General features: G+C 37.0%; 1 protein-coding gene across 6 annotated transcripts in view; it reads right to left on the bottom strand.

Moving 5' to 3' along the window:
• LOC124359939 (pumilio homolog 2) overlaps positions 1–18,640 on the bottom strand; it is a 395,716-nt gene that overhangs the window by 240,060 nt on the left and 137,016 nt on the right. Inside the window, exon 1 of one of the 6 annotated variants that reach the window (XM_046813113.1) lies at positions 8,223–8,273. The exons of the other annotated variants lie outside the window; for them this stretch is intronic. Within the exon in view, the coding sequence (XP_046669069.1) occupies positions 8,223–8,258 (36 nt within the window). The 5' untranslated portion in view covers positions 8,259–8,273. Of the gene's footprint in view, positions 1–8,222; positions 8,274–18,640 lie in introns of those variants that run through there. 6 annotated transcript variants of the gene reach the window in all.

Below are 18,640 nucleotides of genomic sequence, written 5' to 3'. Positions count from 1 at the left end.
GTTGAAATTAAAAACTGTGTCCAAAATTTTAACAGCCTCAATCTTAAAACAAATTCTGCAAAATCCAATTTTATAAATTTTGCTTTACGACCAGTAGATAGTCATGATGAGCCAGCTGTTATGTTGGCTGACACTATGCTGGAAGAAGTATATTGTTCGAAATTCCTGGGAATATACCTAGATCGAGGGTTGACTTGGAACGATCACATCGACCACGTTTGCTCCAAATTGGCCTCAGGCATTTATGGTTTGAGGTCTCTAGCCAAATACTGCCCGACTCAAGTTCTGATGATGGCGTATTATGGCTTGATTTACCCCCACCTCACTTACGGGCTGGTGTTGTGGGGAGCTTGTGCAAACAATCAATTCCTGAGAGTGTTCAAGCTGCAAAAACAAGCGATCCGCATTATCGCTAAGTTGAAATTTAGAGAGACGTGCAAGGAAGCCTTCAAAAATTTGCAACTGTTGACGCTGCCCAGTCTCTACATCTTGGAAACAACTCTGTTTTGTATGTCTAAATGTGCCATGACGAATGGCCGAGACATACATATGTATGAGACTAGAGGCAGAGATAACTACCGAACTGGTAGACACAGAACGGTGGTTTATGAACGCTTGCCTTCACAGGCAGGTGTTCAATTCGTCAATAAGTTACCAGATTCAATTAAAAACACTTCAACACTCAAAGTATTAAAAACTCGTTTGAAACGCTTTTTAGTGTCAAAAACATTTTATAATGTTGACGAGTTTTTTGCTTATGATTGGGAGACCACCAATTAAAAAGACTGACAAAATTCGTTGCTGGAAGTGGGAATAATTGGTGAATGAATGGATGTGGGTACGTTTGCAAAATTGTATGTTTGAATGAGATTTCTTGTGGTGTGTTTGACAAAAATTTTAGCCAGTAAAAAGTAAAAATATGACATTTGCCATGCGTTGTATAATGTTCCGGCAATAAAAAACTGATTTGATTTGATTTGATTTGACTTATCAGTTGTGCATGCAGCCCCAGTTGGGGGCTATTGGTGCGAAAAATTTATACAACTTCCTCAAGCTTAAATCTTTAAAAACTCTAAGACTCTCTAAAGCTAACCTGTACACATATTGTAAAATTCAAATTCACACACACACACACACACACACACACACACGCGCGCGCGCGCGCGCGCGCGGGGGGGGGCGCGTAAGAATGTCATAAATTCTTTTCCGAAAGCAAAAAAAGTAAGACAAGTTTATGACTCCATGGTATTTTAAGATATATAGGCCGATTTATGAGATTTATGCCATTAAATAGTATTTCTTTTTTATCATCTAATTTACAGTAAACAATAAGTCACCAAAAAAACACGATACCTATTTTCTCGAATTAAGTGAATTATCGTGATTGTGCAATGAGATGATACAATGAGGAGGATACGATATGGGATTTGTTGTAAATATAAACACGTACTTCACAAACATTAAATCTACAAAACTACTAGGTGCCGAATTATAATTATTGCCTGTAATGTTGACGCACGCCAAAACTGGTGAGACGAGGAGGGCGGGGCCGAACTAGACCGCACAAGGGCCTTAGTTGCTCATTGTATAACGCGGCATCTGGAATAGACATCGCCACTCGCACAGTGTGCCCACTGTTGTAGCTTGACGTAGCGGGTGAGACAACTAGACCGTACAAGGGCCTTGGTTGCTCATTGTATAACGCGGCATCTGGAATAGACATCGCCACTCGCACAGTGTGCCCCACTGTTGTAGCTCGACGTAGCGGGTGAGACGAGCAGGGCGGGGCCAAACTAGACCGCACAAGGGCCTTGGTTGCTCATTGTATAACGCGGCATCTGGAATAGACATCGCCACTCGCACAGTGTGCCCACTGTTGTAGCTCGACGTAGCGTGTGAGACGAGCAGGGCAGGGCCAAAACTAGACCGCACAAGGGCCTTAGTTGCTCATTGTATAACGCGGCATCTGGAATAGACATCGCCACTCGCACAGTGTGCCCCACTGTTGTAGCTCGACGTAGCGGGTGAGACGAGGAGGGCGGGGCCAAACTAGACCGTACAAGGGCCTTGGTTGCTCATTGTATAACGCGGCATCTGGAATAGACATCGCCACTCGCACAATGTGCCCACTGTTGTAGCTCGACGTAGCATGTGAGACGAGGAGGGCGGGGCCAAACTAGACAGCACAAGAGCCTTGGTTGCTCATTAAACAACGCGGCATCTGGAATAGACATCGCCACTCGCACATTGTGCCCACTGTTGTAGCTCGACGTAGCGGGTGAGACGAGGAGGGTGGGGCCGAACTAGACCGCACAAGGGCCTTAGGTTGCTCATTGTAAAACGCAGGCATCTGGAATAGACATCGCCACTCGCACAGTGTGCCCACTGTTGTAGCTCGACGTAGCGGGTGAGACCGAACTAGACCGTACAAGGGCCTTGGTTGCTCATTGTATAACGCGGCATCTGGAATAGACATCGCCAATCGCACAGTGTGCCCCACTGTTGTAGCTCGACGTAGCGGGTGAGACGAGCAGGGCGGGGCCAAACTAGACCGCACAAGGGCCTTGGTTGCTCATTGTATAACGCGGCATCTGGAATAGACATCGCCACTCGCACAGTGTGCCCACTGTTGTAGCTCGACGTAGCGGGTGAGACCGAACTAGACCGTACAAGGGCCTTAGTTGCTCATTGTAAAACGCGGCATCTGGAATAGACATCGCCACTCGCACAGTGTGCCCCACTGTTGTAGCTCGACGTAGCGGGTGAGACGAGCAGGGCGGGGCCAAACTAGACCGCACAAGGGCCTTGGTTGCTCATTGTATAACGCGGCATCTGGAATAGACATCGCCACTCGCACAGTGTGCCCACTGTTGTAGCTCGACGTAGCAGGTGAGACGAGGAGGGCGGGGCCAAACTAGACCGCACAAGGGCCTTGGTTGCTCATTGTATAACGCGGCATCTGGAATAGACATCGCCACTCGCACAGTGTGCCCACTGTAGTTGTAGCTCGACGTAGCGGGTGAGACGAGGAGGGCGGGGCCAAACTATAGACCGCACAAGGGCCTTGGTTGCTCATTGTATAACGCGGCATCTGGAATAGACATCGCCACTCGCACAGTGTGCACACTGTTGTAGCTTGACGTAGCGGGTGAGACCGAACTAGACCGTACAAGGGCCTTGGTTGCTCGTATAACGCGGCATCTGGAATAGATATCGCCACTCGCACAGTGTGCCCACTGTTGTAGCTCGACGTAGCGTGTGAGACGAGGAGGGCGGGGCCAAACTAGACCGCACAAAGGCCTTGGTTGCTCATTGTATACCGCGGCATCTGGAATAGACATCGCCACTCGCACAGTGTGCCCACTGTTGTAGCTCGACGTAGCGTGTGAGACGAGGAGGGCGGGGCCAAACTAGACCGCACAAGGGCCTTGGTTGCTCATTGTATACCGCGGCATCTGGAATAGACATCGCCACTCGCACAGTGTGCCCACTGTTGTAGCTCGACGTAGCGTGTGAGACGAGGAGGGCGGGGCCAAACTATAGACCGCACAAGGACCTTGGTTTCTCATTGTATAACGCGGCATCTGGAATAGACATCGCCACTCGCACAGTGTGCCCACTGAGTCACATCTTCACATTAAGAATATGCCTAATATGTTTGTTTATTATATAAAGAATATCCTCATACGTTCTCAATACTTAAGTATGATGAGTCCCAAAATTTAATAACTATTACAAACCATGTAGTAACAAGGGTAAACAAGTGACAAGAACTCTTGTACAAAACATGTCACTCAAGGGTGAGTTTTACTGTTTATATTGTATAGAATTTCATAAATAGATGAAGGCTGAGGAAGTTATAGCAAATTTAGGAATAGTATACCTCAAATGTTGAGTCTAGCGGTATAATGTAACTAACTATAGTACATTTTATTTACAAATTTGTAATAAATTAATTTTTAAACAACTAAGTTGGATCTATAAGCTCTTAGGTAAACATCGCCCTTTTAAGTCATGCACAATTCAAATTTCCTGACTCCGGCACCTAGTATTGATGATAGGGCTTTATTTTAACCACTCCAGAGAAGGTCTATTTATTTTGGATAGTTTGGTATCCTCTAAAAAAGATGTTTTGTATGTATAAGTATGTAGAAACCGTGACAGGAGGTGGGGGGGAGGCAGGGTTAGCCTTGAGGCGGACCATTGTTCTACCTGCTTCACTCAGCGGTGTATAGAATATGGGGAAATCTAATTATCCCAATCACCTAAGATATATAAGGTTATTTTTAATACAGCATTTGATTGGTATGCAATATAACAAACCGTTAACACGTAATACAACAAATACAAACCGTACCGTTACAATTCATTCACTTTTAGTACACACACGAGTGAAATTTAGAAGTTATCAACAAAATATGCACATATTTATTAAAACTAAGTAATAATAGTTCCAAATTCATAATTTTTCAAAATTTACTCCTTAAAAACTGTTAATTGGTCAACCGCACAATATAAATATAGCCAAAACACGCAAGAATCACTTATAATACATTAGATGGCGTTATCCTACTTATTAGTTGGGCAAATTTTTGTTTCAGACAAATTCACCCGCAGTTTTACATTTATTGAGAAATACACTAGTTCAATAGCAAACAATAAACATAGTAATATTTAACTCTACGTACTGATAAAACACGATGTTATATCAAACATGTTCATATGAAAAAATACAGAATATCAACATTTATTAATGAACTCTTAGTTATGGCAGCCCTGTCTGATAATACATTAGATGGCGTTATCCTACTTATTAGTTGGGCAAATTTTTGTTTCAGACAAATTCACCCGCAGTTTTACATTTATTGAGAAATACACTAGTTCAATAGCAAACAATAAACATAGTAATATTTAACTCTACGTACTGATAAAACACGATGTTATATCAAACATGTTCATATGAAAAAATACAGAATATCAACATTTATTAATGAACTCTTAGTTATGGCAGCCCTGTCTGATTTAAACACTGTAAAGTGAAAAGTCTCGATTTCTTCATTTTCAGACCTATATAAATATAGAATAATACTAAGTATAACGTATATACTTTCATTCATGTATTACTACTGTTGGCGATGCGGCCCTTGATTGCAGTAAAATAGGTAGACAATAGTTAAATAATTCTAAGTGTAATGCACGAGGCCTTTTAACATCCAGATCTCATCGTCAGGTGTGAATTATTGATACATGATACATTTGAGCAAAATATTAGTCCGTATCAGTGCTATTGTCCAACTGTCACTTTTATTCAAGTGTTTCAAGCCAAAGTTTCATGAATAGCCAACGCTAAAATACAAAAACGTTCCTTCGAATAATAATCTAGACACAACGTACTTGAATCATGTGTCAACGTCGCTACAAATCTATGAAACGAGATAAAATAATACGTGGGTAGCGACAGTAAGCAAACTGGTACACACACAAAATTCTCTCTCTTTGATAAAACAAAATTGCGAACAAAATCTATTACACTTCTTAAGAAGAACCCGAACAGGTCTCTAGGAACAAAGAAAAACAAATACTTTACTACCCTTGTAAATCTGCACGCTAGTGTTGATGAGGTTTCTGACGTAAACTATATAAGATCCCGACAATTTCTGATCATCAAGTTACGAGTAGTTGACTACAGACACTACAGACTCAGTCCACACTGAGACAGTTGGTTACTCAAGAAATACGCGTAATTCACCGTACTCAGTGGTATCTGTCTCAGGCAGAATATGACTATGCGCTACGGTACTTATCAGCACTAGTCAGTCACCAGGTTCAAGTGACCCCGATATCCGCTTCCGGTCTCCGTTTGTTCCAAAGACACAACGTCCATTCTTTCTGACAGCATAACATTTACAGAAGACACAGTTCATTGGAAAATATATGAACACTAAAAATGCTAAGAATGGAACTTTAGTAATTTATGTTCAATAATAAATTGTAATAAAGCACAATGAGAGTAAATTTTAATATTTTTGCAGCAACAATATATGATTTTGTAAAATAATTAAGTTCGAAAAAATATTCTGCCAGTGACAGTTAATTGTGATGGCGCATTACTTTTAATATGGCATACATAATACGCGCGCGCGCACACGCACGCGCACGCGCGCGCACACACACACACACACACACACGCACGCACGCACGCACGCACGCACGCACACACACACACACACACACACACACACAACACACACACACACACACACACACACACACACACACACACACACATAATCAACCACGGCACAAAATACTAAGACCTGAGTTAATTACAATGGCCATAAATTTACACTTTTTGACAAATTTACTTTATTTACCAACAAAGTGAACATAGGTAAACAAAGTAAAATTGGCGTCGGAAATTTCATTCACTCGCACCAAACATGCTCATACACGTTCAAAGCCAAGTAAATTGCGAGCGAGGTCGCGGGTAACTGCTAGTGTTAATGACGAAACTATAAATCTATATATATATATAAATGAAACTGTTCGTGTGTAACAGCATCACTCACAAACGGCTGGACGGATTCGCCTAATTTTTTTTTTAATTTGTTCGTCTTGATCTGTAGAAGGTTATAGGATACTTTTTATCCCTTTCCCGATTCAGGATTCCGCCCCACTGGTTACAGAAATACCCGTAAGAAATGCATTGCAGCAAACATTATGTTATTAAGTGAAAGAGTCTTTTCAAATTTTTAATCAGCTGTTCTTTGTAAACATATATAATGCGACAAAAAATATATTTATATATAAATTTCTTTACACTTATAGTTTTAAAGCATAGAGTAAGCTTAAGAGAAACGACAAATTTTGTTTAAACTGTTTCTGCAATCATAATATATAAAAATGAATGTTTGTGTGTTTGTCCTTTATAGACTCAGAAACTATTGGACCGATCACTATGAAAATTTGTATTTTTCTATGTAGAAGGTTTATACGCAATGCCCATTGATGTAACTAACCACCAGGCTGTACTGCAAGATATAAAAGTTATCAAAGCGCCCTGCACATTATAAACTGCAATTACAACACAGTAGTTACGTATATTAAAATATCCAAACACTATTTGAAGGCAAAGAAATATACGGGCAAAGCTTAAGAGACGCGTGCGAAGCCGCGGGAAACAGCTTAGTTTATTATAAATTCTAATTAATACGTGGTCTATTTAATTACACCTCGTTTTGAGATGTTCACATGCTAAATATATCTCTACAAAGTGATATATTTTATCAAACTTAAAATGAACATTAATGAAACTTAATTATAACAGTCTTTTATAATAGACTTTAATAAGGTATCAATATGCAGGTAATTACATTTTGATCAAATAAGAGGTAGCTTTCATTTCTTAAAACAAAAGAAAAAAATGCTTTACGTAACTTGGTAGAAAACATCTTGCCAATGTTTGCAGATCATAATAATAAACATTGTGTCTGCAATGATAAACGCAAGTACAGCAGATTGTATTAGATATTTTATAGTTCCATGAAACCATCTGGGTAGAAAACCGTGTGAAATATGTGGATGAAAAGATAACATTGTTTGTCAATTAATGTAGAATGGTAACGTGAGATTGCTGGGGACGTTTGGCACGCGTCGTGACCTTGGGCCCGAGGTCGAGGTCAGCGCCCACGCATCTCTCTTGGTCTGGTCTAGCCCCCCGGTCAGCTAAACGGCACAACTCTTCATCAGTTAACATCAGAAATCGCGCATCTAAAGCAAAAGCTTACATGGAAAATTACAGACCTCCTGTTTCTTAACTAGATTCCAGTATGAAATTTAGTACGACTACAGTATAATATATAAAATATCTATACTAAAATGATGTAGGAAGTGGTAGCGCTAATCGACAGTCAGTAACAGCCAGTGTTTCATATGACAAATCCATTTCGTACTGTCCACCGAGTACTTTATGCCCACATTTAAGCCATCCCCTAACTTAATGATAATAAGGTATAGCTACTTAGTAAAGTATGCCAATATTAAAAAATATGGGCTGATTTATATTACATTTGTGTGCATGGTAAGTAAAGTAAGTGTTTATGTTGCATGATCCGTTGCCTGGACAGAACAGTGGAATAAACAAAAAATGTAACAAATGCAATTATTTACAATTTGCAATAATAACTCGTAAGTAAATTTCTACAAACAACGTTGTCGGTTACCTGTGTACTGGGGTGACGTATAGCAGAGGACCACATGACAGTGACTGTCCCGCACCCCGCTCGACCGTTACGTCTAGGGGAAGGGGGGAGGGCGAGCTGAGTGGCGGAATTTTACACATTAGGCCTACATTGTGCGATCGAGATTGGTAACTACTGCTAGTAAAGTCTTGCCGATATGAATGCAGGGTAAAATAATTTAGGGTACAGCATTCAAACAACAAGAATTAAATTTAAATGTATTTAAATTAATGAACAACATAAATAATGTGCCAGTATATAAAAGTTTTCATATTAACCGGTCCCTACACACCACATCGTCAACGTATAACATTAAACATTGCCGAGTATTTTTGGTTGCCATGGTGTGTTACTTGTCAATAGAAACACACCATACAGCTGCAGTAAACCAATGACTGACGCGGTTTATAACTTGGTAATTCTGTTGTTTTAACACACCAATCATACTGCTTAGTAAGGTGTGGTTGAACAGAACATAATTACAATATCTCAACAATAAATATAATGTCAAAATTAATAATGTTAGCCGCAAAAGTAACAATAGTACAAATTCACAAAATCATCTCTTTGATTCCATACATTTTTTAACTATATTAAATTGAATAAGTTAACCAGGTGCTACAATTAGTATAGTAAAAGTTAAACTGGGGATTTACAGAAAATAAATTTAAGTTTTACTAAGATAAAGCGTTACACTACTATAAAAAATTACATTTCATAAGATTTATGTAACTGCTGGTGCCTAACGAATAATTATTTTTCATATTACTATTACATGACCTGTAATTCCATTATTACTACAATTACAACAAATGATGCATTCAACAATAATTATAGAACAATTAAATGTTATACAATGTATATGGCAGTTGACCAAAGAATGATTATATTGTTAATGATATCTATGGTCAATATAGCTATTAATATATATTTAATAAAAATAATGTTAATTTTGAGTTGTTAACTAAAACAAAATAATTATTATGTACTTAAAAAACTTGAACATGTGATATCGTAAGGACTGAACAGTCCATAGATATTATACAAACATAAAGTACTTAAATATTGCTACTGTACACCGCGTGCCAGGAAAGATCATATTCAGTGACCATTTCGCATAACCAAAAGCACAGCAGCGTCAAATTTATTACAACGTACACCCCCACTAAAATAAGAAAGGCACAACAATGTAGCAGTCTGTAGCGCCAACTACGCAACACGACAAGCACTTCCAACGACACGTTTTCAACTACTAATGATGTCGCCCCACTCACAGAAATACCAACAGTCACACTGCAGCAGTGTGATCCCCATTTCGCACCACAAACACCTCAACATGTTTCTGACTACTAATGATGTCTCCGCACTCACAGAACTACCAACAGTCACACTGCAGCAGTGTGATCCCCATTTCGCACCACAAACACCTCAACATGTTTCTGACTACTAATGATGTCTCCGCACTCACAGAACTACCAACAGTCACACTGCAGCAGTGTGATCCCCATTTCGCACCACAAACACCTCAACATGTTTCTGACTACTAATGATGTCTCCCCACTCACAGAACTACCAACAGTCACACTGCAGCAGTGTGATCCCCATTTCGCACCACAAACACCTCAACATGTTTCTGACTACTAATGATGTCTCCCCACTCACAGAACTACCAACAGTCACACTGCAGCAGTGTGATCCCCATTTCGCACCACAAACACCTCAACATGTTTCTGACTACTAATGATGTCTCCGCACTCACAGAACTACCAACAGTCACACTGCAGCAGTGTGATCCCCATTTCGCACCACAAACACCTCAACATGTTTCTGACTACTAATGATGTCTCCGCACTCACAGAACTACCAACAGTCACACTGCAGCAGTGTGATCCCCATTTCGCACCACAATAACACCTCAACATGTTTCTGACTACTAATGATGTCTCCCCACTCACAGAACTACCAACAGTCACACTGCATGACTACGACCCCCATGTCGCACCACAATAAATACCTCAACATGTTACTGACTACTAATGATGTCTTTTAGCTCAATTTAAAATCGTTGCATTATTTACAAAATGCAATTTACGTGAAACAGTCTGTAGTTTCTAATTTTAAATATTATAAGAATCGTAACCAATTTGTGACTACTACTGACGATGTCTTCTCACTCAATATAAACCATGTAACTACTTTCTGTCTGCAGTGCCCTCCTCACATTGATACTTCCGCACTCAATGCTCACTACGCCATTATTGTATAACACTGCAATGCCAACTTCGCAATAGTATATGTTCCTCAACGTCCCAGTTTTCAACTATTAACAACCAAATCTTTCATATTATCCACGAAATTTATTCCACAATTAAAAACACAACAATAATTGAGGAAATAATTCGGAATTTGCACTGCCACATATTTACAGGTAGAGTCGCAGAGCAGTGCGGTACAAAACACTCATTTGAAAATAACTACACTTTTAAATCTTGGAGTGACAACTTGTGAAGGAAAAAGATTTTCTTGACACAGTGCCATCATTTAGTGATACAATCAGTAGAAATACATTTTATTAACTTAACATTACTACTATTTTTCATTTTAAGATCAACTGACCATATAGATCCTTTACTATCAGATCAACGGCTTAATAATAGTTTTAAATGTACCTGTGAAAAAGGTAGTATGCCTTAATTAAAAATCTAGTATTATAAACTAGGTAGGCCTAATTTGTTTCTGTATTTCAGCTTCTTGTATAAACTATTCTTTCATTATCAAATAAAAAGTTGTTCTATCGACAAAACGTATATTTTTTAAACAATGGAAAGAAACTTTCCAGTATATTTTGTTATTAACAATTCTAATAAAGTGTTTCTACTTAACTCCTAATTTATAACTGCGGATGTTTTGTTTCCGTTATTAAATATTGTATAAATCATGTTTGTAGCTTTGAGTACACTTCAGTAGATTTCCCTGCTCTAAATCCAAATTGGTTTTCACTCCAAGAATTTATAGAATCCAAATATTTAACAAGAAATAATTAAGTACATTTTCTGGCGTTTTAGAAATAATCGATAAAAACGTATTTTCTACTAAGGCGTTATCTTAATTAACAATAATAACTATGTTTATAATATAGAAGAAAACATACCAAAGAATCTTTCCCTGCGTAAAAAGCAATAAGAATAAAATTATTTTATAAGATTCTTCATGATTTTTTTAATTTCTCATGATTGTCACTAGGTTTCCTGACTTTCCAGGCTTGTAGCCCCCCGGTTGGTAGTGTATTGTTTTATAAACAACAATAAATAGCCACGCATAACCCAAAGGTAATTAGATAAAATCGTGATGACTCCAGTGCTATATTAAAGTTCTTCCAAATTTATCTTGTGACCGTTATTACGTTTACTGCAACCGTAAGTCTTTGGGGTCCATGTGTTGGATCTAATACAGAACATAGTGAAGACTAAACTAACCTGTTGATCCATTTTTTATTATATTTTATACCACTAAATTAAAAATCATAACATACCTATACTCACTTCTTAAAAGTTTTGATTGATGCTAAATGTCTAAGTATTGGTTACTTTACATTTTAAACTTATTGATATATTATGCTAAACATATCCAAGAGGTTCACAAATTAACCAAGGTAACATATCATGACAATGTTATCTTTATAGACCACATATTGAAAACGTAGGTTAAAGATAAGGTGGGCAACAAGCAATAATGTAAATTATAAGATAAATATGATGCCAGTGAAAGCCGATATACGTATATCACCTAATGATACCAGCTTGAAACTGTTAACTTGATATTAAGATGCCTTACAACACACGTAGGGGGTGAGCGGGTGCGGGGGTATCGACCTGAAAATAGCCCGCTGCCCGGAGAGGAGAGGGTGCCGGGGCAAAGCCCGACCTGTAAGAGAGGTCAGCAACATTCTGCACAACTCGACTAGACTAGGTAAATAAACGCGATTAATCCTTCTTCTTCCTCTTCTTACTTTAATGGTTACTTTTTCTTTTGAAAGTAATATAATAATAATAATAATAATAATAACAGTACTAACAGCCAACGCATTTCGAATTACATTGGAGTCATAACTGAAAATGCGGTTGTTATAGTTTCAAAATCCGCTATAAACAATTACACAATGAGTGGCATCGGCAAGCACTCAGTATCTATGGGTGTTTACATTCAAAGGTACAGTAAATAGGCTTATGTCCAGACCACGACTTTTGAAACACATGGCAGTTAGCTCAAAATGTAGTTGCTATAACTTCAAAATGATAAACAATTCAATAATGACTAATATTGGTAAGCACTTAATATATATGGATGTTACATTACGATGTACAATACGCTTACATCCAGACCATAATAAACTTATAAGGTAGGTTATTAATAAAATATTAGACGATATCCATCTCACCTCTGGTCTATACTGAGTGACTACAATTACTTTTATAAAGCAGCAAACACACGAGGGTGTCTCGCAGTCAGCGTTACCATCTTGTCGAAATTACGTGTGATCCACAGATTGGATATGACGAGCTTGGTTTTACTTTGAACTCTGTGAGCAGAAATTAATAGTAGCAAAATGTGTATTACATAGTGCTACAAGTAAAAGGCAATAAACAGTCCAGGCGCCAAGAACCAATTTGAAACGTATAAGAATACAATCTGGTTTTTTTTTTTTAACCTGTAGAGAAATTTCTCCTACAAACAAATCGATCGACAGCTGCCCAACTTTAGGTAGAGTTCGGAATGGGAGGGTATCAAAAGGGTTAAAATATGAAATAAAAACTGTTTTCTCTGTTCGTATTTTAACCTGCTTGAAATATTTAACCATTAGACACACAAATAAATGTTACATTAATAACCATACTGTATACACAGATCCCCAAAGTGGCAACTTTCAAAATCTTGATCTAGTTGCCTGAAGGGTGATTTAAATATTATTTATATGACTGGCGATATACAAGTACATTATAACTGAATTTAGCTTCCGAACGAAATAACATAAAAATAGTTAATAGCATGATTAAATACAAAATTGAAGTACACTCTATAATCATAAATATAATAATCTAATTATTTATTTATTCAATTACATTGTTTTATACAGTTTGGCCTCGCCAAGTTACATAAAAAAAACCTGTCGGCGAGGTCCAGCGATATTGCCTTACTTCTACTGTTCCACTTCTACTGGTAATAATGTCTTTAATAAGTTGTACCGCTTAAATCAATTCACTAAATGAAAATACTAATGACGATTTATTTACGGTTTAGGTATTAAAGTCATTAATCATTAAATTAGATACAATTTTATTTTGTAATTAATTATACACGAATTAAAATATCATACACTTTTTTCTAGCACGTTAATTTTTCTAATTAATAAAAGATATATAATCGCTTTGGTACTAGAGATTAGTAGTTTGTCCAAACTATCATGTTCAATGTAATCATCAACAATGAAAACTCTCATTAGAATCTCATATCATAGTTCTTGGTATATCGCTACGTAATGACACATTTCCTCTTCGTAAGGCTCTAATACTGTATAACATCTCAAGAGTAAACATTTTCTGGATTTAAAAGCACTCACTAATGTCTCAATTCATCGCAGGACCTCTTATTCACTTGTACAACGTGTATCTTCATATCGTAGTATGGTGATACAAATTGAGGTCCCATTGAGGTTATTGTTTTAAAAAGTTCGCAGAATTGTCATCGATGAGATCGAAGTTCTCACAGCCAAGACATTATTACAGCCATAAAGTTGAAAATGATTAGGCATGTGAATCTAGGCAATTGTTTATAGCCAAAGTTATTAAGGAAAAGAAAGCGGTCAAAACTAACGAAATAACTTTCAGTGCAAAATAAAGGCTTAATAGCGATATGAATAAAAAGTCCAAACACTCAATTGATAGACTTCCCTCCCTATTGTTGGGGTTGCAATATGAATACTAGAAATATCTATTAATAGTATACATTGTAGCATTGGAAATCTAACCTTAAGCTGAACGAACACCTTTCGATAGTAACAAGTTCTCTCCAAAAGTGTAATTGTACCTAGTGTAATTGCCTAGACCAGGGTGTCATAACAACGAGACAATGGAATAGATAGTACCCGAGAGTAAAGCATTACTAGCAGAGCGTTTAAGAATTTTCGGTATGATATGTGAATGTGTTATTTTTTATGCTCAGTTTAATAATATTCATTTGTTAAAGTCAACTTCAGTATTTATCATTAACAGATCACTCACATTCATGAATCAATCATATAAGGAGATTTATTAAAAAATGTTTCTCTTTTGTGTTTCGAGATTTGTTTAAAATAATATTGTAGCCTGTTGTTAATCATCATAATTTGTACGAGTGATAATAACTGTGTTCTTTCTATTTTATGTCGAGTTTATCAACCACGTATGGTCATTAATTCAAAGTGTATAAAAACAAACTAAATTAAGTTCAATTTTATATTTTATACCTACGTTACCATGAAACATCCTCAAACGCAGTATCATAACTAAAGTTGAGGACCAGGAAAGAACCGTTCAGGGGAAGATCAGGAAGGAAGTTACCAATCTAATTAACTTACAATAGAGGGAACTATGACGATGGACATTCATCACGTAGCAAAACTCTATGCAACTCTCGGTCGATCTTTGCTGGTATTAATATTTAATAACTTTCTAACAATATTTTATCTAGATTTAATTCCTTATTCTTTCTTATAATAGGATTTATTAAATGGAACAAATGTCAGTTAAGAACTATAACTGAATCACTGTGTAATCACTGTAATTAAAAAAAAAAGATTTCAATAATTTAGAATCAATTAACAATATCTTTCTTCAACTATTATCCTGTTCCAAGATTCTTTTGTTAGACGTATAGGCATCAAGATATTCAAGTTATCCTAGAAGCAAGAGCCAGAATGTAATATTTGGATACCCTGGGATTATATTATAGTGTTATTGCTCTACTAGATTATAACCAATGAATAACTTGATTAAAATATTCATTTCATGTAAGATATTCCGCTTTATAATTTTTTATTATCAAATGATAACTCGGCGAACTATTATTTACCAATACCTCAAGTATTATAAAAAATTTAACTGTCGACTGAGATAAATATTGTTTTTATAACTGAGGTGGTGGTAATAAGCATCACATCTTCCAATGAACGCCAATACTGCCAAATCCCGTTCTAATAATAATAGTAATAAGTCTTTATTGTAGAAACAAATTTGAGTATTGCATACAAACGTCCGTTTAAGAATACAGAAGGCATCGCAGAAATATTTTACAAAGGACAATTTCTCTCATTCACTCGTGTCAGTAGTTAGTTCTTGATGCACTTTACATCAGAACCAGAGGATTGATCATGTTAATCTTCAATTGCATTCCGGCGGTTCATTTTATAGTATAACACCCTCGACACCGAGAGATTTCTTAACAGAGCTTTCAATTGTTTGAAGTCATTCAACTGTTTTAAATCTTCAGAGAGTCTATTTATTGACCAGCTTGACACCAACCTCGGTCGGCAAACGTTCAAATTTTGCTGTTCCGAGTTGTACGCGGGAGTTGTCCTTGCCTCTAGACCAGCGACCAAAGAAGAAGATAGACTGGCAATCGGGGCGCGCGGCTGAAGCCGGTCGTCACCAGAGTGGTGGGTATGGCAGTGGATGAGTCACCCACTACCGAGCGTCCGTGTGGCGGCAGGATGGGCTCGCTCTCGTTGTTTGCTTTTGCTTGCCACCGATTATAGAATTTGTATTATTTGAAATTGGATGTTTTTTTAAGAATGATCAACTAAAATATACTTCGCTGGAATTTGTGTACATTTTATTTCATTGTAAGTAAGGAATATAAACTAAATACCATAAAAATACTGTAAAAAATATACTGTAACCTGTATAGAATGTTAGAAATCATTCATTGATATATACTGTAACACCAAATAAACAGTAACATTGTAAACTGTAACATCACATAAAAAGTAAACTAACTATTTAAGTTAGACATTTAAGTTATTCCGTATTGTAAAAGGTTTAATTTATAGGCTTTAAATACATATAATGTTTCATTTTATTATGTACTTGTTGGTTTTGAAACCCGCTACAACGATTAGTTGATTTAATCAAATTTAGATATATTCCCATAATAAGTTGCTAATGTTTATAGATTTGAGTATAAAAAAGGTTTAGCATTTAAACATTTAACCTATACGCTGCATATGGAGGCGAGGCGGCGGATACGTGTTTGCGCCGCATGAAATTTGTATCTGCTTTATACCTCGTTTCTCGACAAACTGTTCACTCCAAAAAATGTATAAAACATACTACGGTAAAATTTGGTTTATTATCTCAAACTTTCTCTCGCAGACGAAACTCGCCTGACCAATAAATAAAAAAAGTAGCAGCCGACTCATTATTTCATGTCCATCGCCAAAGCTCAATTTGGTTTTTAATTAATAATATTTATTTTATAACACTTGTAATAAACTTTTAAAATGTTTATCTACTACATCATCATTGCCATAGTATTGACTACAAAATTGTGAAATTTCAAGTTTTTATCCCAACTCTAACTGTATAATCCAACGGTGTTAATGAAACGCGGCGAATTAAAATGGTTACTCGCCGCGAGCTGGTGCCCGGCCGGTTTGTCACCAGAGTGGGTGTGGGTTGGCTTCAACTGCCGTAATGTATTGGGTATAGGGATTTCCAGTCTATGTTCTTCTTTGGTCGCTGCTCTAGACCCGTATTGGTGTACGTTCCTGCCTTGGAACTCGCAAATTCTATCGTGAAAAAAAGCTGAAAGCATGAATTCAGTGTTAAACATGAATAGATTTCTAATCCGTGATGGATTCAACTTGATGACGTCCACAAGGAATAGGGCCGGTCCAAGGATGGAACCCTGTGAGACACCGTAGATAATTTGAAACTTCCCCGGCAGAGCATTCGCAATCTGCACCCACTCGTTTGTGTGGCAGATCTATAACGACACACGTTGTTAACTGGTACAGCAGTGTTTCATGATGTACACAGTCAAGTGCTTTAAGTAAGTAAATAAAAATACTTAGCACATGTTCTCTCCTTTCCAGACCATAAGTTCTGCTGATATACTCTTTATGAAATTGTCCCACCTTCTTAATATGCGAGCTATCGATCATCCCAATAGCAAATAGAAATGATTATTTCTGAGCCTATTTGTGTTAATTTTTTAATAGTATACTGTGCCGTACCCACATTCCAGGTTTTCTTGTATATTGTTTTCTGGTACAGATAAAATTACTTTTATAGCAGTACATGGTTTGATTCCGAATTCTTCGGTTCAGTTGCAACCTTACAATAAGTTTCAATCGGTTTAATTGCAGGAAACGTACCACTCATGGTCTCATTGATGTCAACTGACAAGATGGTTGGCTATTTACTTAACATTCTCTTCACTAAATTTTGTATAACTCCTTAAAATCGTCTGGGTTTCTAATACACATAAAACTAACAGTTTGACTACCACATACACTGAGACCAATCACCACGTGAGATACCTTTACAATTTGCAATTGCTAAATATTGCCAGCAATTGCTTAAACTCACGACTCGTACACCAAGAAGCATTTGCTTACATTTAAGATTTTACTAACTTTTGCTCCATATTTATTTATTAGGCACAAAATCCATTCTTTAAAAACTTGAGTCTTGGTACCCTATAATCACATTACCTGTATAAATCAATTTTAGGTAAAAAGTTTTGTCTACACTACAAAATAAATTCAGGGAGCATTCTAACAATTAAAAACAGATTGTATACAAAATTTGGAACGGTTCTAGATGCGAGGATAGTTGTTGCAGGTCAGCATGACAATTTATTCCAGACAACAAAATTGGTTAGGTGTTGGAACATCATTCTTACTGAAGCAAATTGATCTCAACACTGTATGGTAGAATGGCTGAGGCAGTCAAAAGTACGGTAGATGCAATATTTCAATTACTGTAAATAAATAAGTATGTACTGTTGATTGCTTCTTTTACCTGCTTGACGTAATTGCTTCTTATTTTTTGTCACTTAATTTGCATTGTCCCTATGTAATCCGAAGTAGTATATGGTTAGAAAACCACACTTGCAGTCAAATAAATGCAGCCATTAGCCGTGATGTCGAGAAGACGGATTAATCGATAAAATCATTTATTAATTAATGGATGAAGAGAATTGATAGTCTTGCAATAAAATAAAATCAGACAAAAATATGTTAAGTTCGTTACTATCCTTATTTATTCTGTTCGGTTACTTAACTTAATAGTTATGAATATAAAATGCTATGGTAAATCATTTAAATAATAGCCTAATCATAGTAATTTGTATTATTGGTGTGA

The sequence above is a fragment of the Homalodisca vitripennis genome, chromosome 4 (assembly GCF_021130785.1).
Source record: "Homalodisca vitripennis isolate AUS2020 chromosome 4, UT_GWSS_2.1, whole genome shotgun sequence".
Classification (NCBI taxonomy): Eukaryota; Metazoa; Arthropoda; class Insecta; order Hemiptera; family Cicadellidae; genus Homalodisca; species Homalodisca vitripennis.
The sequence above is the reverse complement of the archived record's forward strand: the minus strand, read 5'-3'. Positions and strand labels throughout refer to the sequence as shown.